This window comes from Colletes latitarsis, chromosome 5 (assembly GCF_051014445.1).
Source record: "Colletes latitarsis isolate SP2378_abdomen chromosome 5, iyColLati1, whole genome shotgun sequence".
Taxonomy (NCBI): Eukaryota; Metazoa; Arthropoda; class Insecta; order Hymenoptera; family Colletidae; genus Colletes; species Colletes latitarsis.
The window spans coordinates 37,554,163-37,577,297 of NC_135138.1; the positions used below are offsets into that span (position 1 = coordinate 37,554,163).

The 23,135-nt window shown below is 43.4% G+C and overlaps 1 protein-coding gene across 6 annotated transcripts in view; it reads right to left on the reverse strand.

Moving 5' to 3' along the window:
- Dop2r (dopamine D2-like receptor) overlaps positions 1-23,135 on the reverse strand; it is a 177,822-nt gene that overhangs the window by 147,571 nt on the left and 7,116 nt on the right. For 5 of the 6 annotated variants that reach the window (XM_076765007.1, XM_076765006.1, XM_076765005.1 and 2 more), the window contains exons 1-2: positions 14,448-15,718; positions 7,045-8,012 (exon numbers count right to left, since the gene is read on the reverse strand). In XM_076765007.1, the coding sequence (XP_076621122.1) occupies positions 7,045-7,707 (663 nt within the window). In that variant the 5' untranslated portion in view covers positions 7,708-8,012; positions 14,448-15,718. Of the gene's footprint in view, positions 1-7,044; positions 8,013-14,447; positions 15,719-23,135 lie in introns of those variants that run through there. The other variant, XM_076765003.1, reaches the window with a different exon arrangement.

Sequence of the window (23,135 nt, forward strand, 5' to 3'; positions counted from 1 at the left end):
TCGATCCTGGTGCGTGACGCTTATAGAAACCAGGGCGACCGTTCGCGTCGAATTTCGTAGAGTTCGACAGGGACGCAGGTTTGGCTGCGATCAATCTCGAAATGGGGCGAGACGGGATCAAGAACGATGGCTTTTGAGCCGTCCTCTCCCACGACCATTTAGCATTTAACATTGCAAGAGGAGGGGGTCGAGAGCGTACAAGAGAAAGGAGCGTTCGTCTGACAATGCGTTTACCAGTTCTACTTGCGTTTGCTTATACCCTCGCCTCACCGCTGATTCAGAATAGCTAGAACACTTTGAAAATTAGCTTTACTACGTAGACCTCGAAACCATCTTATTTCCAACCACCATAATCCCGTGTAACGAGGATTTTACATTAGCACTGTGGCATCGAGTTATGTTTCTTAAAATGGAAGTCTAAAGGATTATCGTCGTTCGATGCAAAGTAGCTTCAAATAAATCGAGTCTTATAGTGGACCAGTGACACGAATGTTTTAAAATTCAAACGCGAAGAATACCAGCGAAGAGAACGAAAGTTGGCTAGAACGATGAATCGTATTCAGGTGGTCTAGGAAGGTCAAGTGGTTCCGTGGTCTCTATTCCCAGAAGAAAAGTGGCTTCTCCGGTGCGAGCATTAATATTCATGTTAACAGCGTGGCCGATGGGATAACCTCTGGGCGCTCAGCACGAATCATAACCGAGTCGAGTCGAGCAAGAAATAAGCATGCATGCGATGAAGTGATCTCTGTTATTAACATAGACCTTGCCCCGGCCGGCGATCTACCGCGTTGCCCAGTCCGTGAAACGGCTGAGCGGTGCAGGCTACCTTCGATTCTTGGGATTACGGAGGCGTACGGTGCCAGAGGGGTTGAAATTACTTGCGGTCACGCCAGCACACCCTCGATGGAACTCCACGCGGACCCTTCTGCCTACCACTTTCGTCCGCGTCTCGCGTGCTCCGTCCTTTGCAATATTACACTTTCGGCGGCAGGCGTCGTTCCCAGAGCCCCACGTGCCGACGCTTTCACGAAATACGCCCCGATCGTGGTCCACGCGACCCTCGACCTCGCGATAGATCGCCCACGGATGAGAAATCGTCGAAAAAAGAAAACTGACAATTACGTTACGAGGATTTTAATGTGTACCGAAATGGACAAATTCGTTCCGATAGACCAAGCACGTGCTCTCGAGTAATCGCACTCGGTTTTGACCAGATTGGCTTCGATGTTCATCCGCTAGGACTGCCCGACCATAAAAGTCCACTATTGTCGACCCTTTTCAACGGTCTTAACGGTGTTTTGCACCGCAGCATCACGCGAATTGGAACGTGTTTTCGACTGAAAATTGCACACTATCCGACCGGTTAACGTTATACAACGCTTGGACGCTAGGCTAACTGATCTTACGAAATACAGAGCATGTCGAAACACGAGATTGTCTGAAGGTATCTGATTTGGAGATGAAAAAATCCAGTTTATTAATTTACAAATATCTAATAGTTTCGTTCGAAGAAAATGAATTTGGGGTATAAAGTATAAAAATCCACAACGATAGATACATCTGTTAGAACGTCTGTAAAATGTGCACGGTATGGAAGTTCTGATAATTGACAATTAGCTTCGCCTGCAACATCCAGACACGAGGAGGCTGATTTATCGACCATGACTTTGCTGACACACATTCTTTATCCGCGTATCGTTTCGAGAACATCTGTCGTAATGGATCGCGTGGAACTACTGCTGCTCGCGGTCGTTTCTTCGCGGCGTTAAAGTAAGCTGTTCAACATGATAAAAAAAATTGTCTGGAGGAATAAAAAAGCGAGGATAAAAAATTCTAATAACCGAGCAAATTGAACAAGGAATTATGTGCGCATAAACTACGACCGATAGGGCAGAAACGATTAAGCGACGACATTATGGGAAATAACTAACGATAGAGAAATTTTTAAGCGACGACAATCGTCTCCTATTATTTTTGCTCCCACTGCCGACACACATTTCACAATTAATTTGTTTCTTCTGCTTGTTTGCAGACTACTCCGGGCAGAGGCAATTTCCAGAGAAATTAAAAACTTTTCGGGTGGGAGTACGTGCGAATCACGGTGACCGTTATTACAGAATCCGGAAATACAGTCCCGTTTAACGGCTCAGGAAGGAATTTAAAAATTTCTGCAAACTCGTGATCCGAGTAACCGTAAAAGCTTAGAACTACCAGAGGACCGATAAAAGCGAATTACCAATCAGCGTTAGGTCACGGGTAGGAGGACCGCGTAGAGACGATCCTCGGGGAGCACCTTGGCGCAACTTTCCCTTAAAATACGAACAGAATAAAACGAACATTATTGGCGACGTAGTGGAGATCGTTGCACCGTAGTCAACGCTGCGGGTCGTCATTATTTTATAGAGCGTGCAGTCTAGCTATGTCGTTTCCAAACGATCGAATCGTCATGCTAAGAAGGGAGAATTCGAGGAAGCAGAAATTTCGGAGCTTCTAGGCGGATGTTCGACGGTACCGAGCAACCGTTTCCAATGTTTCGCCGATGGAGGGAATAACTCTAGAACGCTGGTTCAACGCTGGCACTTGACTAAAGTGCTTCGATTGTGGCATGACGCTCGCGTCGCGACATTATCGTCGCGACGCATTTACGAGCGCGCACACGCGCGTCGCTAAACCGTTTAATGCGAAACTTGCAAACGATCGTTTAAGCGTTCGACGAGGGATTTTAGTACGTTGCATCCCGTTAATATCCAACCCCCGACGTCTCGATTTTACCATCTCGATAGAGCCTCGAACGCTTTGACCATCTTCTGCTATTCAACGACGAAGGAACGTTATTAATTAATCCATAATAGACGGGATTTCACTTAGGTGGTTTCAAACTCTCTTGTTTCCAATCGTACAACATTATTTGAGACAAAACGCCACAGCGCAGGATATAATAATATAATAATTTATTGTTATAAGGGTTCCAACAATCCACTTAACGTTAGCATAAAATGAAACCCTGCCAAATGAGCAGAGTGCATTCGATCAACATCGACGCCTAGTTATCAGAATATCAGGAACTCTCTGGAGGTTAATTTAATGGTAGAAAGTTGCAAGCTCGATCGGGATATCGGCCCTTGGAGCCTTTGAAGAACAATTCCAATTGCAATGGGTTCGTAACTGGTTAATTTCAACTAGAATGACATTTACTTTCGCTCTTTTCCCGACAAATCGCCAATATTAGCATGCCCCGTGCACGTAGCAAGGGTCGCCCATTTAACGGTCATTACGTTTCATGTCAGTTGCGTGGAATAAATTATACTCGTTCCCATAAATTACACTCTACTGTTGTTCCTATAAAAGGTTAATTAGTACGAAGGAAGGGAAACGGTGCGCGCACAATGACTGTGTTTCGACGTGCGTGTGCGACGTGCTTGCAAAACGATACCCAGTAATGGTTAAGCGGCGTAAGTTCTCGTGACACGCAAAATGATATCTCTGTTACGTGGCTTTTCGACCTGTCGATACGGGACGCGTTTGTAACGATTACACGAAGGAAAAAGAGCATCTACGATTCTAACAGTGCATGTATCCGTGGAGAGCACACCTTTTCCGCGAGCGAAATAATCAGTAATTAAGTACGCTCACGATTGCACAGAATAAATAGATAGTCGTATATTCGACTGGGATAGACATATCGTACGAAGACTCAGAAATATCAGTACACAATGCGACAGTGATAGGATAACATTGATAAAAGGATCGCTTAAGAATGACAGAAATTCATTTCGATCCTAGAATGCGAAATAACGTAGAACATTTACATCGACGAGAATGGTGTGGAATATTTTATGAAAGATGCACAGTACGATTCTAATAAAATGGTTAAACATCGTACATTTGTATACCTACTGGGATATAAATTCATATTGCATATGCACCATTGGATCGAACGAAAATATTTTGTCCAAAAATAGTATCACATGGAGGTTTCTACGTTCTCTATGAATTTTGTATATCTTCGTTTAGAAAAGAGCTAGAGTTTGCTCCAATTTCCAAAATCATCTTGCACAGTAGCATGCAAAGTTTGATTTTAATTTATGAACAGTTGCAGAAAGAGGAAGGTACGATCCGGGAAGAAATTTGTGAACGAAGAAGCGAATTTAGTGGATTCGTTGACGCGAAGGTCAAGTTATCAGCGTGCGATTCCGTATTAAATTCGGTGGGGCGAATAAATCGAGCCAGGGGTGGCGAGTTTTCGTCGTGCCGCGATTTCGAGTGGCTTAGATAAAAGTTATCATAAAAATACGAATACGAATAACTCTGTGGCCAGAAATTCAACTTTTACATCGTTTTTACGATCCTTCAATCCGAATCTTCCTACTCTTTCTCCTCCCCCTACGACGTATCTCCTCGCCACGTCGCAATCATAGAATTATTATCTTCTTCCGTAAGAAAAGTTTGCATCGAACGCCCGAGTCAACCTTACCGGAAAGTTCGACTTTGTTGGAAAACTTGCGATTTTCGAAGAGCGTACGTTTTTCCAGGGTACTGCTTATTCACCTCGCCACCGTGAATCATCGAAGGGGACGAGCTTAAATTAATAACAAACTTTCGGAAAATCGCTACTGACCACGATGGCAGTTTTCCAACTCGGTAAGGATCTTATACCTACACAATAGAACGTCGATTGTCGGAAAACTGTTTACGTTGAAAGAGTCTGTATCCATCGAACAATTTTGTTCATATTTGCGATACATTATGAATAGTTTTGTGTTTTGTAAATATTTAAAGATACCCGTGATTGATATTATCGTTAATATAATATAGCAGCGAACGAGAAAATGTGGATTAAAGGGAAATCCCTTTGCAACGGAGTTACGTAAGTACCGGACTGGATATTCAATGCCTCGCGATACTATCCGAACGGTATTGAACCTAACTTTAATACTTCAAACAACATAGTTGCATTATGTAAGAAGAACGTAATGAAATTTGGACGTGGAAGCACAGAGATTATTAATAATGACGTAAGGGTATATTGAAGCTAAAAATTTCTGTATAATTTTGATACTTGTATAGTACTCTTCTAGTGAAAGCCTTTTGAGAACCATAATATGTAATTATTTTCGTAAGTATTAAGTAATCGATTCGAATAATTCCATGATAAGCGTATTACTCCGAATGAATGTTGGAACGCCGATGCTGTAAAGTTTGATGTTTGCGTAACGCAAAGTAAATTTTAAACGGTTGATGCAATAACCAGTGAAAAATGAAATTCCCCGATATTAGAGGGCAGAGATGCGTAAAGAGCGCGAAAAGACTCGGAATTATTTTCGAAATGAAGCGAAACTAATTCCATCGGGGAATTGTACTGTTTCCCATGAGATTGAAATTTATTTCTGAACGTAAATGGAATGAGAGCTAAATAAATACTGGCTTTCCATGAAAAAGAACGCGATGGCAGAACGCGTCCGTTTGACAGTCGCGTTGCAACACGACAGGAGCATTGCGAGAGGAAGTAGGTCACTTGCTATTACAGAATTCGGGAGAACCGTCACTCCAAGAATTACTCATATCATTTTAATTTGGTCGTTTATTATGAAAGAAGTTTTGAATTTCAATCGAATTAAATTTAAAGAAAAACATTTCACAAGGAAGTATCATTGAAAGTTCTACCTCGATAAAACCAACGCGTTTTTTAAGCGTCGCCTGTAGAAACTTTAATCTCTCAACAAATGGCCTAACACCACATCCACGATGAACAGTTCAATGAACTAATTCTGTTTTTGTTCTGCTCATCGACGAATTCCAACTATGGGAGCGTCGTGAGCCGAGCCGAACAATAGTTTGTTCGATAACGAGCCCTGCGAACAATTGGCGGCTCTCTTGGTGAGAGAGCATACTTCGATTTTTGTTCGAATCACTCTGCGTGTATTTCGCAATCCTATTAACCCTCTAGATGGAGTTCCTGCTTGGATATCGCAAAAAACAACGGACAAGACGTCCACGTACTCCGTCGAAGGAAACATTATCGCGAACGGAAGCTCGTTGAAGGCCCCGTTTAATAAATATTACCCGCTTCTAAATTAAGCATAATGAAGCCAAACCCCACTTTTTGCCACTGCAGGCGGAAAGTAAAGCTCGGACGGTGCGAGTCTGAAAGTAATGCTAGCTTTTAATTACCGCAGGAAGCTCACTCGCGAATTCCAAAGAAGTTTGTATCTGGAAACAGTTTTCATTAACCGCGCCAAGATAACGTCCGACAACTATGCTTTTTATCGGGACAAAGGTTCGTAATTAACTGCGGAAACCATCGCGCAACGTCGACCCATAAAATTCTTCGGATAAACGCTGAATGAAATACGCTTCTGCACGCCTAGCGACCCGCAACGTTCCGAAGACGCTTCAAATTAATAGAAAACGGAAGAACCGTGACGCAATCGCGTCCGATAGAATCACTATGAACGCGAAACCTGAGGAGCCGTGTAGATTCGTCCGATAACAGTATAGTTGAATCAGAGAACAATTTGTAATCCGGGTACACAAATATTTGCATCTGTAGGAACAAGTCGGACTCGAGAATCCGATTATTTAATATATTAAAGTACTAAAATTCGTAATATTTTCTGGGTTACTCTAATATAATATGCAATTTTTATTCCGTTCTTTGATGGCTTTCCCAGATTATAGGAAGCAGAGTAATGGCTTCCTCGTTTATCATTTCATATATTTTACTAAATGAATTATGTATGAAACCGTAGTTAGTTCTAGGGAAAACAATTATTTTAAAAAAGTACTGTAACATGAAACATGCTGCATTTAAATTGAAATTAATTTTCAATTAAATAAACAATTTATGATTCAGTTTTATCGTACACTAGTCGTACGATCGGTAGAAGTAAAATTCATTGTACGTATACTATAAGAATTTTAAAAACGATCGTTTGACCGGTCGCGATAGGTCTAATGTTAAACGAAGCAAAAATAAAAACGAACCACATGGTATCCTCTTTCGAAGTGAATAATTTTTGAATCGAATTTTTAGATCTAACTCACCAGAACGTAGACGGCGAATGGCATGACGAGCACGGCGACCAGGAGATCGGCGACGGCCAGACTGACGATGAAGTAATTGGTGACAGTCTGCAAGGCCCTCTCCCGAACTACGGCGAGGATGACGAGAACGTTGCCGAACAGGGTCAAGCAAGGCACGATCACGAGGATCAGAGCCCACCAGCTGTTAGGGTCCGTTTTTTCGTCGACGTCGGCCGTCGGTCCGCACTCGCCTGCTCTGACGACGCCGACCGCGGTACCAGCGACTATCGACGATGTGCAGTTCGCGGTTCCGTTTAGATTCAAATCCCCCGCCCCGCCGGCGTACGTCAAATTTACGAAAGCGTTCAGCTGATTTATGTAGTCGCTCAGATCTTCGAACACGAACAGGTCGGATATGCTGGTGTAATTGTCGGAGCTGGGCGACGACGACGAGAACGTCGACGACGACGCGCCGTACCAAGAGTCGGAGAACGTCGAACCGGTGGTCGTCGAGTCGTTGAACCAGCCCAGCTCGACGCCGCTGGTCGACTCGTCGCTCCTCGAGACGACGTTCTCGTCATCCTGGACGGTTACGGTGAAAAGTTGGTCGTGGTGACGCGTTTGGTTCAGCGACAAGTTCCTCACGATGGACCCGACCAGAGACTCGTTCGCCCTGGTCTCCATTTCGATCGCGACCGTTCTCGAATCCCTTCCTGGACGAGGCGCTAGCCAATTACAAGATCTTTAGACGACCTGGCTGGAAATCCGTTTCTTCGATTTTGTCTGGCATTCTCGTTGCCGTTATTCCGATTCGCGTTCGAGCGTTTTTCCTCTCAACTCGCCTGCGCTGTTCCGCGCGCGATAACGTCCCTCGATCCTCCGTGCGCGCAAGAAACGAGGTGCTGCGTCCTCACTGACCTCACGCCGATTGCGCAGACCGCCGCCCCTCAGCTTAGACGCGTATCATTGAAATCCCCTGCCGAGAATCTCTGTAATGGGAAAAAGATCCGCGGTCAGACTGCTTTCCCCGATGACGGTGCACGATGTAAAATGAACGCGATCTGGCGTTTCGCCCCCAGATAGGGGAGAGTTGCCAAAATCGTTGAGGCCATTCCGCGCTAAATTAACCACGCCACTTACTTGTATTGGCGAACACGACGTTAACCTTGGCATACGTTGAACGGGATGGAGAATAATTATTTTCTCTGCCTTAATTTGAGGTGTGTCATGGCCCTCGAGATAAAGATGATATATAAAAGTAATGCGGAAATAATTATATTTACTTCCTTAAGGGAATGTATTCGACATATAGATCTTTTTCCATATTCGTTTCAGCGAGGGTAAACCAAGATAAATTTTAAATAACATCGAATTCAATTATTACAAAGTAAAATATAACGAGCTAAAAGCTTATCCGCCCTATGGAATGGTTGAAAAAGGAATAAATATCGCGCCGCTGCGTGTAAATCGATAGAACGACTGGTCGCGCTTGCATATTCCGTGCTAAATAAATATTTATTTATCTCGAACGTTCGGTTCGCGCGAGTCTATTCTTCTTCCCGTTGAAAGGAAGACGGAGAGGATCCATGAATCACGATGGCGTTCATCCGCTCGAAACGAATGTCGCGGGGCAATCTCAGAATTAAAAGAAAACTCATGACTTCTCTACAGCGTCTGGTTCGGATTAGCTTTTGCGGAAGAACTCAAGTCCTCTTAGCGAGTTAAAAGGATCGAAGACACGCACGCCTAGAGTGGTAGGATTGACAGATAGACAGACATTACTGTGTTTCTCTCGGTCTTCCGATTCAGACACGGCAAGAAAGAGGGATAGGGGAGGGATCTCGAGGCGCTTCGACGAAACATCATCCCCCGGGACTCCGAGGGACCCTCTTAAAGGACAGAAATCATCTCCTTATCCCCCAAGACTTCGCGTTTCCACCGATTCCCTTGTTCTACATACGCTTAGCTAGCCCACTGAACTGTATTTCAACTGGCTATCTTCGAAACTGTAAATTTCTCGGCGGAAGTTGTCGCGGGCGCTGCTTTAGAATTTCCTGGATTATACGCGGAGTATCGTCTGACATCCTCACCTTGAGCAACTTGTAAATTATGCGTTTTACAAATGATTCTTGTATGCAAACTATGCACATATAATTTCTAAAACATATTCTCTAAATAAATTTCTCACAAAAGGAATTAAATTTTATACGAACAAATATATGCACACTTTTCATTGTCTTTTATGAAATGGTGCAACTTTTCCGTAGAATAATTTTCGGTACAACGTGCAATCCACGATTTATTCGAGACGAGCGTGTCGAGTAACTCGGCCTATATGTGCGGGTGTAATAGCAGTGGAAAGCGTTAGGAGCACGAAGTAAAACGAGGGTCGCAAGTACGCCACTTTTAAACTCTCGAGTACCTTGACATAGTGGAGACGCGTATGCAGGATGTTCGGCCACCCCTGCGAAAAATTTTAATGGGAGATTCTAGAGACCAAAATAAGACGAAAATCAAGAATATCAATTTGTTGATTGAGGCTTCGTTAAAAATTTATTAAAAAATTAAATTAAAAAATTTCAAATCGTTCTAAAAAAATTATTTTTGGTTGCAGAGGTCAACTATAATCATTTTTGGTCAACAGACATACCACCGAAATCTTACGCACTTTCGAGAAAAAAAATTCCTTACCGAAAATATAATGTCTGACCATATCATTGATGTGTTCCACTGAAAATTTTAAAATTTTTTCAAATCGTTCTGGAAAAATTATTTTCATTTGTGGGGGACAATAATAATCATTTTTGGTGAATACACATACCCTCGATATCCTACGTACTTTTGAGAAAAAAATTTCTTACCGAAAATCTAATGCGTGGTCGGAAATGTTTCTACAACTTAGTATCCTCGATTTTCGTGTTATTTTGGCCTCTGGAATCTCCCATGAAAATTTCCCCAGGGGTGGCCGAACATCCTATATACGCACACGAGATATTGTAACGAGAAAGGATGAAAGTCGATGGTAAATAGCTTAAATCTGCTGTCAGGTTACATCTCGACTCAGGTCGTACGAGACGTATTAGGGAATAACGAACGACGCTCGATTCGCGACAACGTAACAAACGCGACGCTTAGGTGGAACGGCGGAATACGGGCGAAAGGATGACACGAAGAGAGACATCGCGTTGCTCCGTATGAACATTTTCTTCCCTTATTATTTTCCTTTTTTCCTCCTCGTTCGCGACGCATCTCGTTCCGCTCGCATCGTTCAACTTTTCGCCGACCAAAACGCGTCGTCGTTGCTCTCGCGCTTTTCGGAAGGAAAAATGCGATCGCTTTCAACGTCGTTGCTGGCTAAATGTCAGCGAAAAAACGACGTCTGTTAGAGCAAGTTCCGCGATACGAAACGATATATCGTATTTCGGTCACGATATTTTCAAATGTCAGTCTACGTTCTGTTTTCCGCGGATTTTCAGCGAACAAATACGACACCGGACGCGGTTTCGTCGAGGATGCCGTCTCCGGACCGCGGAAAAATCATTGTCTCGTCACGCGATACCGAACAACGTTTCGCAAAGTTTCGTAATTAATTACGTCGCAATGATATGCATCCTTCGGGTGCCTGTTCTTTCGTGTGCTCAGTTAAGAGAGCAACTTGCTATCTGAATATGTAAATATGCAAAGTAACGTTGTAATCCTGAACGAAGAATGTAGTGTTGAAATTTTATTCTCGATGTCAGCTCTGACGTTTCCACCCCCTCTTTTTCTGTCTTTCTTTGCGCTCTCCATGCAATTACATGCATTATTCCTCGACGGCATGTAAATTAGAAGGACACGAATCTAACGTTTCCTTTTTTCGTCGCGAAACCGCCGGTTAATGCAATGTAAATTTCCCATTGGCCACGTCGGTTTACGCGTTTCGTTTCAATTCATCCTCTACGCTGGATTAAAATCTCCCGTTCAACGACAGTGGTAAATATTTCTGTTCGCGATGGAGCGGCAGTCCTCCGCGAGCCTCTAAAAACTGTCCGCGTGAAATGTTTATTCAACGGTTGGAACACGATTAATTCGTCGGGATACGCTGCAATCCTCGCGCTTCTTGCAAAAAGATTGATTAAACGTTCGAATTAAAATGTTCTCTTTATCGACGATGTAACGCACAAACATACACGCGATAGCGTGTCGACTTTTAATTTACTTTTCTTTAAACAATCATGGCACGAGAGACGAATGAAATTTTGCAGAAAGTCAAATATTAGGAATAAAGTGCATGGAAAGAGTTTAAAGACGTGGATGATATTTCACGTGTATACGGACTAAACGATCGCGTGGAAACGGTACTGCTGACATCGTAAAACAAATGTACTGGAAATTGAAAATAAATGATTCAACGAGCGCGTAGCGTATTAAAACATGGATAATAAATGGAAAGAAAAGAAGAAATGGGGAACTAAAATTGACAATAAAGTCGGAGAGGGTGAAAAATCGAGGTTGTATCGATGTTGTGTTTCTCGCGGCCAATTACGGTCATTTGTATCTCGGGAGTGGTCACGTGATACATGGATCGGTGAGTTTGGGGTTACGTGTGGCGGTAATTTCTAAACGATAGAGCGTACGCATAAGTGTACCAAATGTCGATTAATAATGAGCTTATGCTTTAGAATGGAACTGAAATTAAGTACATGCATGGATACACGTCCTAAGAATATTAAGATATATTAATTATACAAGACTTGAATTGAACTTCGCGGATGCTTTCCCCGTAGCTCGGATCTCGACGTTTCGCTTCCATGTGTCTGGATAAAAGTTAATCTCGAAGGATCGCGTAATTCGAACGAAGAGTCCTCCGTGAATATCGAGCGTTGCGACGAAGTTTCCCGTTTACCACGAGCTGGTGGAAGCATTTGATGTAAAATCATTGTTCAGGCGTGATCCGCGAATACGTAAGGCGTTTCATTTAGCTCGTTCGCGGAATGCATCTTAACAGATGTTCCTGTGGATCTATCGCGCGTGTCTGTTCCGAAAGTGCGAATGCACGGTCGCGAAGAAGGAAACGTTTCCACGTTTCGCGAACAGAAATACAATATGCAATTCATTCCGCGGAGCTGGGCGAGTTTCCGTCTCGCAAGAAATGAAATCGCGGCTCCTAAGATTGATCGTTCTCGCGGCTTTACCTGTTCGCCGGCGATAGAAAGGCACGAACGCGATGCATCACCGTGAAAAAGATGGTTCCGAGCCGTGGCTGGCTCGGCTTAGATTAATCAGCGAAATAATGGCATAATTAATTGTTACCAATTAGCAAGAAATTCCGTTGGAACGGAGATGTTTCGGTCTCCTTTCTGTAATTATTTGAACTGGACAGACGAGGCCGCCGGAGCTTCGACGTACGAACGTTCAGGCAGAATTTTACGAGCAATATCTGCGCTTTGAATACCGTACGACCGAATGTGAGCGACGAGTGAACGCGTTCGGAAGTAGAGTGGTAGAGATCGAGCGCATGTTTGCGCTGGAGTATCGGTTGCTAGAGAAGAGCGATGAAGGGTGAATGGATTCTAATAGGAGCTATGGGCGCAACGATTTATCGTACTACGAGTCATACATTGACTTGTAACCCGGGTACACCGTGATCGCGAATGTACGACAACGCTAAACACCCAACAATTACCATTCAAACAGCCGCGCGAATCATTATTCTATAATAGATTGTCCAATAAATCCTTTTGTCCATGTCCCATGCGAGAATCCATGTTTATGGGAGGGACTGACTTATAGGGATCGCATACTGTATAATAATTCTTCGTACAACACATAATTTACAAGTTATATGGCGTGAGAATGTCTCAGTTTGAATTCAGAGTAATTTACCTAACATTTATTTAAATATACGTGTTATTGATTAAAAGTATTTTGTCTGTTTGTTCATCGCGGAACGAAATGCACCAATAAAGGAAGAATAATTTGTCTGGGTCTATGATTTAGTATCGTGGTTAAACGAGCATGGGGATGCACTATAAATTTCTTTCCTAAGACACTGGGAGGAACGCAACGACAGCCAGTGCAACAGGTAACATGCGCTACATTAAATTTAGCGAAAACAGAACAAGTACTTTTTGCATACTTGTTAACGTATAACCGAACGAAACACCTTTATTAAAATTGGAAAAATTCAAAATAAAACGAACACTTTATCTCTCCATCGAAAATGTAATAATGCAACGGCGATTATTCGAGCATATATCGATATAGATCCTATACGAGTTAAAGCAAATTATTCAAACAGTACGATTATTAAACAAATAATCCAGGCAATTCATTCTAAGTTTCAAATTTGTAGCTTGAGTTGCAATAAAAAAAATTCATTTGACAGTATCATTTTAGTCTGAAAATTACCAAGTGGCGTTCGAAAGCATTCAAATAACTCGCATGTCCGAAGATATTAAAATATACGCTCCGACGACCAAGGAACGTGTTTTCGATTTTACATTGGCAAAACACGTAGAAACTAGATATTAGCATAATTTAGAGGTCGCATTCCGAGCATAACGTAGGCACGAAACGTTTGGAAGTTATTGCGATGTAACGATAGCTCCATCGTGTTAAGTAGTAAAAGCACGCGTTACGCCCGACAGAGAAACGGGCCGTAATAAGGTTGGCAGCACGAAATTCGACGGTCATTATTTCGTCAGTTTATCCAGCTTCCATGTTGAATGCCGGAAGCGTTCGTTCAGAACGTTCTTGACCCTCTAGATTACGAATATCTGTTATTTTACGCACATTATCCGACTTGGTTTCTCTAACCGTGGCCGAGCAGTGTTGACACGGCGGAAATTATAGCAGAACCGCAAAACTCCTTCCGGCTCGTTGTTAAGTGCATTTAACCCACTCGATGCCGAGTGATTCTCGACGCAATAACTTTGAAATTCGTTGACCGATAATCTGTAAACACGTCAGTCGGATGTAATCGTGCCGCGAAATTGTTTCCAACAAATTATTACAGCGCGAATATTAATTTGACCCGGCTCGGCGGACGTAACGTGTTTTAAACCGAATGTCGATAATAATTTTCCGGCGACGCCGCACCGGCGCTCTTAATCCCGCGGAAAAAGAAAGAACGAAAGAGTGGGGAAAGAAAAAAGAATTTAGTATTCCGTCCTTATCGCGACAACCGTTTCTCCACCCTCTGTCGCCTCGTATTATTTGCACGCCCCTCTAATTCGACCGTCTTTCAGAATCCCGAAGCGAGTTCCCTTTCTTCGCCGTCGAATCGTGTTTAATTAATGGCCATTAAAGATCCGTTTAACAATTCAAATCGCGCGTGGCTACACCCTTGACACGGCGAGGCATTTCTCGGTCAAGAGAACCTTGCGGACGCAAAGTCACGAAGCCGTTCGGTCGTCGATTGAGAGTTCAAAGCCGTTACTCACTGTTGACCACCGTGGCATCCTCGTTTCCGTTGCAACGTTCGTCCATGATCGCTTCTGTTCCTTGAATTCTCAACTATTCGATCTGTCACGGAATCACGAACACTAAAACTGTCCTGGTCGAATCGTCGAATGGTCGAGTTCTGTTTCGTTCAGCAGGCGAGTCGTCGCGTTCTTCCACACCTCGGAATCCAGCGGGTCAAAGTGTAATCCGGAATCGACGTTGATTCGCCCGAGAATTTCCTCATGGTGTCACGCGCTCGTCGCCAAGTTCTCCTCGTGCCTTCCTCATATTCTGCGCAAGATCGACGTATCGAGTGTGTCTCTGTCTCCCTCTCACGCTCTCTTCCGCCCCGTGTGTCTGCGTGTGTGTCAGGGGGATAATCCCCGGCACCGTGACCCAACCATAGAATACACGGAAGTCGTTCTAAGCCCTGCCATTCACCGGCGGTAGATCGATTCAATATTTTGCAACGAGATCAAAAACCTCGCTTGGCATTGTACTCAGTCCAAAGCGGTCGGCATTGTACCGCGTCGGTTTATTACGTTTTTCACAGAATCTTTCGAAACGAAGGGATCACTGTTCGACTTTTCGGCCGAGTCCTCTGTACTTTCCTACCACCGATTCACCAATTAAACGATCGAGTCGAACGTCGACGGATACCAGCGGCGTCCAGCGACGTCGGTTAAATCTAGAACAGTCGATCGACGTCGAATTTCCCAACAGGAAATTTAGTCCACTAACGCCGAATGCTGGGAATTCTTTGATCGAAGCGGATCCGTCGAGCGCCCGGCGTGCTTTCCATTCGATCCTCCGCGCAATCGATAGCAATCGCGCGACATTATTCTCCTCTTCGTAGCGGGTCCACTGTTCGCACCGACGCACAGTTTGCGTTTCTTTCGAGCGTAGCGCGTCCCCGTTGTCGATCCATCGCGTCCACCGGAACCAGTCAATGCATCGGTGCTCTGTCGATTCTCACTTCTCGCGCATGCAACGATTTCACCACACGCGTTTCATCATCGAGTGCAAGGACGGGCGTAGGTTGGTCCACGGCGAACGGGGACGCCACCGAGGTACCTGTGGATTCCACTGGCACGATTACCGATCCGCGATCGAACCACGCCGCCTTCTATCGACGCCCTCGGACCACCCGGTGGAGCCGCGTTGCCCAAAATCCAACGACCAGCGACGGCATCGTCGTCGTCGGCGTCGTCATCCACATCGTCGTGGTACTGGGCCGTTTATCTGGGATCAACGGCACTTACGAGCCACGTTGTCGAACGAACGGCGAGCGACTGGCTGTCTGCTCGAGTCTCCACACCGCCTCGAATCCCGAAGCTCGCGCGTTCGTGAGAGATCGCTAGGCAGGGAGGAGCAAAAGAGGGGAGCAACCTACCCTCTCTGTTCAACCCCAGCCGCGCACGCTGTTCTCCTCGCCACCAACCCCTAATTCGCGACTCTCCTCTGGCCGCTTCCTCCTCTTCCATCATTCGCTACCACTCCGCTTCGTTCTCGGGACGAACGTCCGCTTCTTCTCGCTGTCACTTTTCGCTTTACGACTGGGAAACTTTGAAATTCGCGGATCAGCCGTTCGATAATGATATTAACTCGCGGTACGAACTAGTTACCGCTTTGATATGACGGTTCCTCCCTCTAATTATGACCTTCAGTCGCTATCGACGGGTCGATCGGCAGGAAATTAACGCGGTACCGCGGGAAAATTGATTCTTAAGTGTGTTGGCGGTCCCAGAGAACCGCTAAAATCGGAAATTTTCATTTGGGTTTGGAAAAATTATTGGGCGAGTCGATTTCAGACTTTACGTGTGGCATATTCGACAAAGAAATCGTTATTTATTTGAAGAATTCGATTAATTGTTTTATACTTTATGTAAATTCGATGTAACCCGAAAGGTGAGAAATTTTTTAAACTTCCGAGAGTGCGCTTGAATTTAAAACATTTTTCAAAGTAAAAACATTTTCCCTTCTTTACCCGCTTTCTAGTATAAAAGAATTTCCAAGGAAATTCAACTTGGGAATACGCGAGCGGAGGGCTACTTTTCTTGGAGTTGTAACAGTTCCAAAATGCACAACATTCTCAACAGTAACGACAACAGTACTTATTAAAATTAGAGGAAATCTCTCTAATGATTTTTGAAAATTATGTACTCTTGGAAACGTGTATAAAAATTCCTACACCGACCTATGAAATATTATCGAAGGTACAATTCTTAGTTGGGAATAGTGCGATGGGGGAAACGTAAGTATATTTATCTATCTTGAAAGAACTCTTAAAACTTTAAACGAGTTTCTCTCAAAACCATGTTTTTCGAGACCGTCGACACGATATCTCGAAAGTTACCGAATCGATCGATTTGAAATTTCGCGTGCATGTGGCATAGACATCCGTTTATCATCTCTACAACTTCGACACCTTTAAAACTTCTTGAACTAAACAAAGAACTTAATACAATATCGAATGCGTTCTTTTTTAAGTTCTACTACTTATTTAAATGATACTTTTTGTTTGGCACGCTGTTAATGGCGATAACCACGCTCGTATATTTGAATGTTTAGTTTCTTTCGTGTTTTTGCTATCTCTGGAACGGTTCCAAACGCAACGAAAGTGAAAATACCTTTGCTTGGTCTACAAAACGTTTAATACAACGCGTTAAATAATTCGGACAATACGTTTAAACGTTAATAAATATGTCTACAAAAGGCCACGGTTATATTCCCGAAAAATATATCATTAAAAGCAATTATAATGGTGACCTAATTAATCGGTCTCCTAATGGGAATCCTTCGCTATGTTCTTATATCTGGTTCTCCAATTATACAGAGTAGAGCAATAATTACTTTATTTAACTTAAATGTCACCGCTATTTTTAGAGGCACGAAAGTTGTGGGAAACAAAGGGATGTCATTAATAATTTAACCAAGTCTTGGACGTTTCCAAATAATTTCAAATAGAAACAATTAAGCATATGTTCCAAGCTCAAACTTTATTTTAAATATTTCGAAATAACTCGATTACGCAGGTAGAATAGAAAATGACCGAAAACTAATAAGAAATGCAAAGAGATGTCGTCTCTGAATCCGTGGAGCCTTTCCAGTCGCTCGAACCGGGAGAAGAACCCTGGAAAAGCAACCCCAGGAACTTTTGTGCACGGGGCTCAAAGAAGCCGATGAAAGTCACTGGCTCGGCGAATAAACTACGCGTACGAAGGAATACTCGACAAAAATCTTTCCTGCTATCGCCACCGTTCATAACCAATGTGCTTTAACGCGTATCTCCGCGGAATCGTAGAATCCGTGCTCGCGAGGAGACGGGAAATTTATAGTTTCCAATTTTCCGTTTGTCGCCGAGTCCCCGAACGGTGCTCCCCCGCATCGAGGCAATCTCCGACTGGCCCATGGAAACGTTCCACGCGCGATGAGTTACAGTACCCGAATTCTAACCCTTTCACTGGTTACCAGCAATCATCGACCCTCACCAGGTAAAATTTCCATTTACACGGTCGTTCCAGAAACAGACTGAGTATCTCGCCCTAGCAACGCGGACAAACACTGGAAACCAGGAACTGGACAAGATGTTAGAGGCTTTGACAGCCCGAGGCTCTGACAGCTGATACCGATTGAGGTTTCCGGCTATAAGCCATGTCCTTTGAGGAAAGTGTTCCGACGTTCCGTCAACATTGTGAGGCGACACGTTATCAGTGTGCTATTTGACGCCCGAAGAAGCTGGATCACTTTGAAAATACGTAAGAACACCTTCCTCGAACGACAACCGGAAGTCTCGACTAATATCAACTTCTGGGAACTCGACAACCCCCTTAAGAAGACTTCCGCGTGTTTCAGGCGAAAAAGATATATTCCTTTTCTCGCAACTATTTGAAGTTTAGCCTCTAGTTCGTGCAAAATTTATGTTTTCCAATTTTTCCCCTCATCGAGACATTTTTTTACGGGCCTATGAAAGCGTTCCGTGCTTGATGAACAACCATGCGCGAATCCTGACCTTTTCCACTAGCTGGCAACAATCATCGACCGTCGCCGCGTAAAATTTCCATTCACACGAGCGTGGAACAGACTGGATGTCTTGTCCCCGCGATGCGGAAACAACGGATCCCTTGTTAGCTTGGGTGGTCGACAACCCGCGTAAGCCAAGGGGATACGAAATAACGAGGTGAAACGAAGAAATGTGTCTCTCGCGAGAGAGACCAGGCTCCGTCGAGGCAGAATTTCATTTCGCAAAAGGTATAGTTTTGCTTTATTCAGGGTTACCGGCGACAGCGGAGACGCAGCTGGCCGTAAATTTGCACAGAGAACTATTCTTTCCGTGCGCGTCGCAACCGCCCAGTATCGCGCGACTCTGACGCGTGCGAAATTCGCGGAACGCGATGGTTGATTAACCCATTTGCATCGGGAAATGTATTATCCGCTGCATGTACGAAACGAAATCCATGATTTACTTTCGACTCCTTGCTTAACTTCAAGGAGCATCGCGAACATGTTCTGCAAAAGACCCTTGAAACTCTATGCTTTATTCAGAGAACAACAAATTTTTAATTTCTACACGATCCTAATTAAAATTCTCTCCCGAGTGTTACAGCAATCTAAGAGAAGGTAAACTTGTCTGTGACACGTGTCGATTGTCACGTGAATATCCGAGTCGAAGATGGTCCGTGGCATGTACGTATTAGAGATGCAAATGAATTTTAATAGGGCCACCGCTCGTGGATTATTCCGAATTCGGTAATACGAGTAACTCAACGCATTTCGCTTGTTGAAACGTAGTTCAACTTGGAGTATGCAGGAGTCTCTATGGCAAATATCTTCCAACGTTCGGTTAGCCAGATGTTTGATCCTTAGAAGCGACATTCGGTCGCGCCTGAGAAAGCACGAGACGATAACTATAATCTAGCTTAGGACATCTTCCTGAACGGACAGTGAAAAATTTTCTATTTTAAAAATTGGATTGACTATCTAATGATATTTTACTATAAATGTTCGAGTAGCTACACGAAATGGCGTAAATGATTGTTTTCATATAGCTTCGTAGCCTGTAAAGCTCAAAATGTTTATTACTCGTCCCTATTGGGAACAAATTTACTGACCCGTGCCGTAAAGTATCGATATTAAATATAGGGCACATAATTTACAGTCCGTGTGGACAGTTATTCGCGGCACACAATCTAAATGGTGATCGCTATTCATCGATTTAAAATAATGGGGAGGCAATAGCGCAAGGTGACGCATGTTCCGCTGTTTGACAGGCGGGTTAATTTCGAGAAACGTCGAACGAATGTGACTCGCACGAGCACCGACAGCGTAAACTTTGCAGGGCAGCAATTACCACCTGACAGCGCGATCGCGATGGCGAATCTTACAGGTTGCACAAGTGGCCACTGTTGCGGGACGCCGGAAGCAAACACCGAACCCACGGGAATTCCCTGATCGGTCGAACCGCGAACTTTCACCCCAATTTGATGGATATTAAAGTTTCAGTCATAAATGGATGAAATATTATTGGAACAGTGGACGACGGATAAAAACAACGTATACGTTCTAAAAGACAGTTGGGTCTACGACGTTAATAAACATAGCGGTTGTTACGTTCGATGTGATAGCCTAATTTCCCGACGGATCGTCCTTTATTATTACGCAAACATCGTTCGTCGACGAAACGAGAAACCAACGACACGTGCGTTGATCGTCTCCGCGTTGATTACGAAAACTGTCGTCGCTCGTTATCCATAAGTATCGGAAAAATAATTAAGGCCGCGGTATCGGCGAAGACACGAGTCCGCGGCGACGCGTAATTTCTTCGAAACCCGATAAAACGCGACGCTCCGATCGTTTCCTTAATTAAAATCGTCGCGCGCCGCTGCTCGCGCGGGAAACGACCGCGAAGCGAATCCGCGCGCGAAACCACGGTTAAACGCGCTGCTCCGCGGCCGAATTACGAGCCACGATTACGGTGTCGTGATATCTCTTCTAGACCGCGACTCGTAAAAACATTTTACAGCGAGTTCTTGCCGACACTTTCAAACAGCTCTTCTGTTTTTTTTTCTCCCTCTCTTTACGATCCGGTAAAGATGAAAAATCGTCTGAGCGACGCGAGGAAAGCATGTCGTCTGGCACGAAAAACACGATCGTTTCGACGATGCTGTAAATATATTTGATGTATTTTCGCGCGACAGGTTGGCCATTGTTCGAAGAAATTGGGCACTTCGATGCAATGGGAACAGGTGACTTTCATGAATTTTTTTTGGAAAAAAGAAGAGACGAGGCTTTGGGTTTCGCCGCGGTGCGTTTTTAAAATTCCACCCGGGTGCGGAAAATATTTGTTTTAGAGTCGCTGTTGCTCGTTCGCCGCTTCTTCCCATTTAAAATGAATTTTTTGCGTTTCTCTCGCGAAAGGAGCAATTGCGAATTCGATCAACGTGTGCCCTATCGTTTCGAATAATATTTATTCGAAGACACCTGTGGCCGACACGTTCATCGGCTGGCTCTCGTTCTCGAATGCAAGAATATAGCGTCGTTCGCTCGATCGCATCAGGCAGGGGTTGAATATTCATAGACTCTGGTAGCTAGGAACGCCACAACGACCCGACAATAAGAAACCGTCAACGAATCGACACGATATTTATAAATTCGTTAAAACCGATCGCTCGAGATCTAAACAACTGCATTATTAAGAGGAAACCCTACTGTAACGGTCTCTGAAAATTTTTTTCGAGGCAAAATGTTACTCTATGAGCTCGGAGTAGTCGACTGAAGGTAAAATTTAAAAACTTTCTTTCATCAAAGAACAATGTTTTCTGCATTTTTCTCGAAACCGTGTTTTTCGACTGTCACGAAATTTCGAAAGTTATTTCTGAAACATTCCACATGAAATTCCAAAAACATTGAGGCTTTAATTATTACTTCCAATGCTGAGTTTAAAAACAGATTTGAAAAAATACTTTTTTGTCGTTTTGAAAGAGTTCTCTGGAACATTAATTGAATAGAAATGTTCGTACTCTCGTTCGTTTGATATCCCTCAAACAGTACGCGAAAATTTCGAAGCAAAAACTTCGCTATTGTTGAAGTTATTTTTAAATAATGTGGTTTCTTTTTCTATAATACTTACGTTTAACATAAAGAATTCGCATTTGCAAAAAATAGTTTGAATCCTTTGACTGTAATGCGTTACAACTGAGAAGCAAATGCTTTGTCCGGCACCGTAGCCGCGAACAACGGTTGTCGCGCAAAAAAGCACCTGTGTAAGGGTAAAAGCAACTAAACAAAATACGCTAGTGGATAACCACCTGGAGTATTACTATTTTTTATACGTTTTTCACGTGGAATACGATAGAAATACTTTTACAAAGAAAGTCGTTAACGAAGATGGTTGCATATATTATACAAAATCGATGTCTGTGACTATTAATTTTAGAGATTATTTCTCATAAAACACTGTTAGTATTTCTACTCTAGCAACCAGAAATTTTTGTTTAAGGTTCTGTTCTCTTTCGAGGGAAAAAATATAATCAACCACTTTTCTATTGGAAAAAGTCTAATTGTTTTTAGACAGGAAACCAACATATAGGAGTTCGCGTGTTTTCACATTTCACATTTAGCAACCTACATCAAAGAGAGTGCATTCGATTCTGGAGTCCGTTAATTAAGCGACGATCGAGTGTAATCAGAGAACGCGAAAGGGAAGCCCATTGTCCTCCATGGTACGTATTCCGTCCTGGCGACGTTATAAAGTGAGATTAATTAAGTGTACCGAGTCCTTTCGCTTACGAGAAAAAGTGCTACATCGCACCAGTGTGTACGATCGCGTGTGGTGTAAAAGTACATAGGCTTGTACCACTAAATAATCGTTTATTAAACATGAGTTAATTTTTATTTTATTCATCTGTCATTTCGTCTAACCGCCAGACGTAATAGAAACTTCAAACCCTCGGGTCGACAATTTCCCGACCCCTCGATAATCAAACTTTACAGTATACGTCATTGTTGTGAGTTTATAGTGGCTATAGTTGAACCAAAACACGAATGAAACTTTATAGCTTAATCAGCGATTTATGTACCGTTTATTAATTGTTGGAGATTAAATTATAACGCTCAGACCCCTCATAGGCCTCGATCGAATGATCTGATATTATCTCCTCGTTTCCCTCTGTCTATTTTTTCGTAACGCTAATTTATTTTTCCAAATTAGTTGTCAATTCTTGCTCGAATCAGTTCTGTACATAGTTGAAGAACAATCGGAAATTTGGATAATAATCGTTGTTGTTCCGTACCGTTCAACGGTGCAAATATTTGGCTCGTGATGCAACGCTGCACCCGATAGCGGCGCCGTTCGGATATTCATCGGATAAATAACTACTTTCGATCAAAATATAGCCACTTATACGACACGGCGAGCTTGCCAATTATGAATTTCAGTTTATGACGCACAGGCAGCCCAGCAAATTCGAAACGATCATTGCGAATAGATTGAATACGCGCCGCATTCTCCGCTTTGTCAACCGCTGGATTTCATAGTCATTAACCTGAGATCGTGGAACAAGTGAGGAAGGCTTTTAAACTCGAATAAATATTCATAGCGACGGTTTACGTTCATCGTGTTTTCCCCTAAAATCCACGTAATTGCTTATTCATAATTTAGACGGTCCGTAAGAAGTTTTGCTGTCGAT